Source organism: Arachis hypogaea, chromosome 10 (assembly GCF_003086295.3).
Source record: "Arachis hypogaea cultivar Tifrunner chromosome 10, arahy.Tifrunner.gnm2.J5K5, whole genome shotgun sequence".
Lineage (NCBI taxonomy): Eukaryota > Viridiplantae > Streptophyta > Magnoliopsida > Fabales > Fabaceae > Arachis > Arachis hypogaea.
Genome location: NC_092045.1, coordinates 113,806,064 through 113,809,201, shown reverse-complemented (window position 1 = coordinate 113,809,201; position 3,138 = coordinate 113,806,064). Strand labels below are relative to the sequence as shown.

Here is a 3,138-nt window from a genome sequence, read left to right as displayed (position 1 = left end):
ACTCAGTTAATTAATTCTCATTTTTATTTGTAGCAAGGTTAATTAAAGCTCATAAACAAAAGCCATAAAACTTCTTTAAGCCAGAGATAGGTTATGTAAATTTGTGGTCCTTGAAACTAAAGATAGCATGTTTCAACTAATTGACAAACTCTACATTATGTCTGGCATGGATAACATTTGAACATAGAAACAATCCAAATCCATATAGCACAATGAAAAATCTTATAACACCTTAAATCAGAGTGGAAATGACTTACTCTGTTGAGAGCAAGCGCCATTTAGAGCTGGCTGTATTTTTGCCTGTGCTTGATAAATCAAGAGGAGTTTTGTTCCTATGGTTTAACAAAACTCAAATGCACCGAATCAGGATATAAAAACAGTTTTACATCATAATTAACAACATACTAGAATTAGGTACCTTTTCTTTTCTGTTAATGGGGTCAATGCAGTATGCATCTGCATCTCCTTCTTGTAAGCCTGCATTTAAAAAAAACAACACTTTAACATCATAGAAATATAGATTGTGAAAGACATGGCAAAGAATCTAACATACCATAGTTGGTGTTCTTAGAGGAGTTAATGATGCATCCTTTGAAGCCTTTGAGGAACCAGCACTAGCTCTTGCACTTTCAAATTTCTTCATGACTGATGCAGTCAATCTATTAAGTTCTCTAATCGGTGTAAAATTGACCGACTTGTAAGGAGTAGATCTTCTTTTATCAGCAGAGCTTAGTAATGAAGCATGCTTGTTGCTGCTGCTAGTTGGGGTAGCAGCAATATTACAGTTATCTCTCTTTGAAGAAAGAGTAGCTGCTGTTGATTTGATTGGTGTAGAAGCAACTTTGGAGGTTGCATTGCTCTTTAGCAATTTGAAGGAAGAAACTGGTGGTTTCTTCTTGCTAACTGAAGGCAAAATTTCATGATCATAGCTTCAACCCTGCTGAAATAACCAATATTAAATCAATGCTATGATCTTGATTCTTAAACAATCAAACCAAAGAATAAAACACTAAGATTAAATTTTCTAAAAAGGAAAACATTGTGAATCAAGAGAGTAATATCAATAACCACCTTCAGTAATGGTGTCATAATTGGAGTTGTTTCAAGGATCTTTTCAGCGTCTTCATTTTGGCTTTGCAGTTCAATCTTCATTGACTTCCCAACCAAAGGTTCTTATTCCATCTTTGACACAGCTTCTTCTACCTTCTTCATATTATGTATCTAATTATTTATATATTCGTGTGAAACTTGTTATATTACATACCATCTATGAATTCAATGTTGCACTCCATAAAGTTCCTTGTGTTATTAAAGGATTCACATGACTTTTTGTTCTCAGTGCTTATTTGTGAAGAAACATTGAAAACCTAGAGAAGAATGGTGTTACCAGTCTAAGAACTCTGGTCAATCTTGGATCCGAGGTGTACTTGCAAGCAGAAGTGTAAGTCTAAGTTGGTTTTATTTTAATTTAATTTTGGATCCCACAAAATGTCACATTAGCATTTGTCCTACTTGAGACTAAATATGAGAATTTTTCACTCTAATGTTTGGTTTTAATTCGTATAAAACTTTATATGAAGTGGCAAAATTTAATTGGTTCTCCAGCATTTTCAATATAAAGTGAAATTTCGAACCATTTCATGTCATGTACATGTCAGATTTGAAACTCTCAAAAGCACTGCACTGGAGTTGCTCTAAGAAACCTCTCCCCACGTAGTCCACTCCTTTATCTTTTCACTTTGGCACCAATAAATATAGAGGTTCATGTTCGCTCTTTAATCTGGTGAAATTCCCATTTTTAATCTATGTTAAATGTTGATAAAACTTTGCAGGCCCAATACACAGCATATTTTTGTGGATGTAGGGTTGGGATTCCATGTTGAATTTACTTGGTCTGAAGCTTTGAACTACATACAGAAAAGGGAAGAAACGATAGCTAAGTAACATATTTTCACTTAACATATTTTGTATAGCTAAAACATCAAGATCAATCTGCCTTATTAATTATTATGCTTTTCTAGGTTTGGTTTTGAAATTTTAAGCAACAATATATGCCTTACTTAAATGGAGAGGTTTAAAGGACAATGGATTGGAACAAAATGTTTAGTAAAATTGTAGCCCAAGATCCTCATGTTTTCTGTGATGAACATTGTCTGCATCAATGACCACCATGAATGTTTTATTATACATCTCAAATTAAGTGATAAACATGAACTGAACTACTTGATTTTCCTTAGACATTGACATTAGTACTATGGCTTGGAGGTGTTGTAGATGATCATATTCAAGATTTAAATGCAGTTCTTATTTCAAGTATGCTGAGGGAATTTATTATCATCATCATCATCCCTGGTGTCCTAGTCCCTATTTATTATGGCCATTCTTCCCACTAAAGGGATGGTACTTGTTCCGTTATATTCTGTGAAGTATCGGCAATGTTGGCTTGTGTTGTATGGCATAATAGTCTCAGACTTGAGCCAGACTTGAATTTACTTTGATTAGCAAAGTTGTAATTCTATCCAAATATTGTTGATTTTACTTGCTTTATTTCGAGTTACGAGAACTTTTTCTTCCACTATTTCAACCTTGGTTCTCGAAGGGATTCGAGAATTGCTACAACTTCCAGGTGAGAAATCATTACTAGAGCGGAATTTTTTTATGCTTACTGAGTATAATTCCGGATCATTCATCTTTAGTCTCTTTTGAACAATTGTAAATTCCGGATCATTCATGTTTAGTCTCTCATGAACAATTGTAAAGGAACAATGCAAGGCAATGATGTGATCATGTGAAACAGGACAAAGATTGTTATTTCCCCAAATATTGTCATTCTAATTGCATATATTATAATGATTAAACACGAAACGAAAACATTGATTAAAGAACCCAAAGGGTCAAGTCCATTCATCTATCTTAGTATCTCCCAACATGCTGCAGAATGATGCTGAAGTTCTTATACTTGTAAAATACATTTAGATAAAGGAACTTCGTTTAGTGGTGTGAATGGCCTACCTAAGGAGAAACAAAAGTATACCTTTATTACCATGCAAAACATTTTTTGACCTTCCAAATTGTGGGATCAAGAAAGGTAAATTCAGAAAGTCTTTCTTGCTATTCTCTTTTACCTTTTTTTTTTTG

The 3,138-nt window shown here is 33.8% G+C and overlaps 1 protein-coding gene across 1 annotated transcript; it reads left to right on the top strand.

The window, feature by feature from the left end:
- Positions 1-1,269: 1,269 nt before the first annotated feature.
- LOC112718009 (uncharacterized) lies at positions 1,270-2,792 on the top strand. The gene is made up of 4 exons (XM_072204336.1): positions 1,270-1,295; positions 1,355-1,441; positions 1,833-1,940; positions 2,508-2,792. Exons 1-4 carry the CDS (start codon positions 1,270-1,272, stop codon positions 2,704-2,706), a joined length of 420 nt encoding a protein of 139 aa, XP_072060437.1. The 3' UTR covers positions 2,707-2,792.
- The last annotated feature ends 346 nt before the right edge of the window (positions 2,793-3,138 follow it).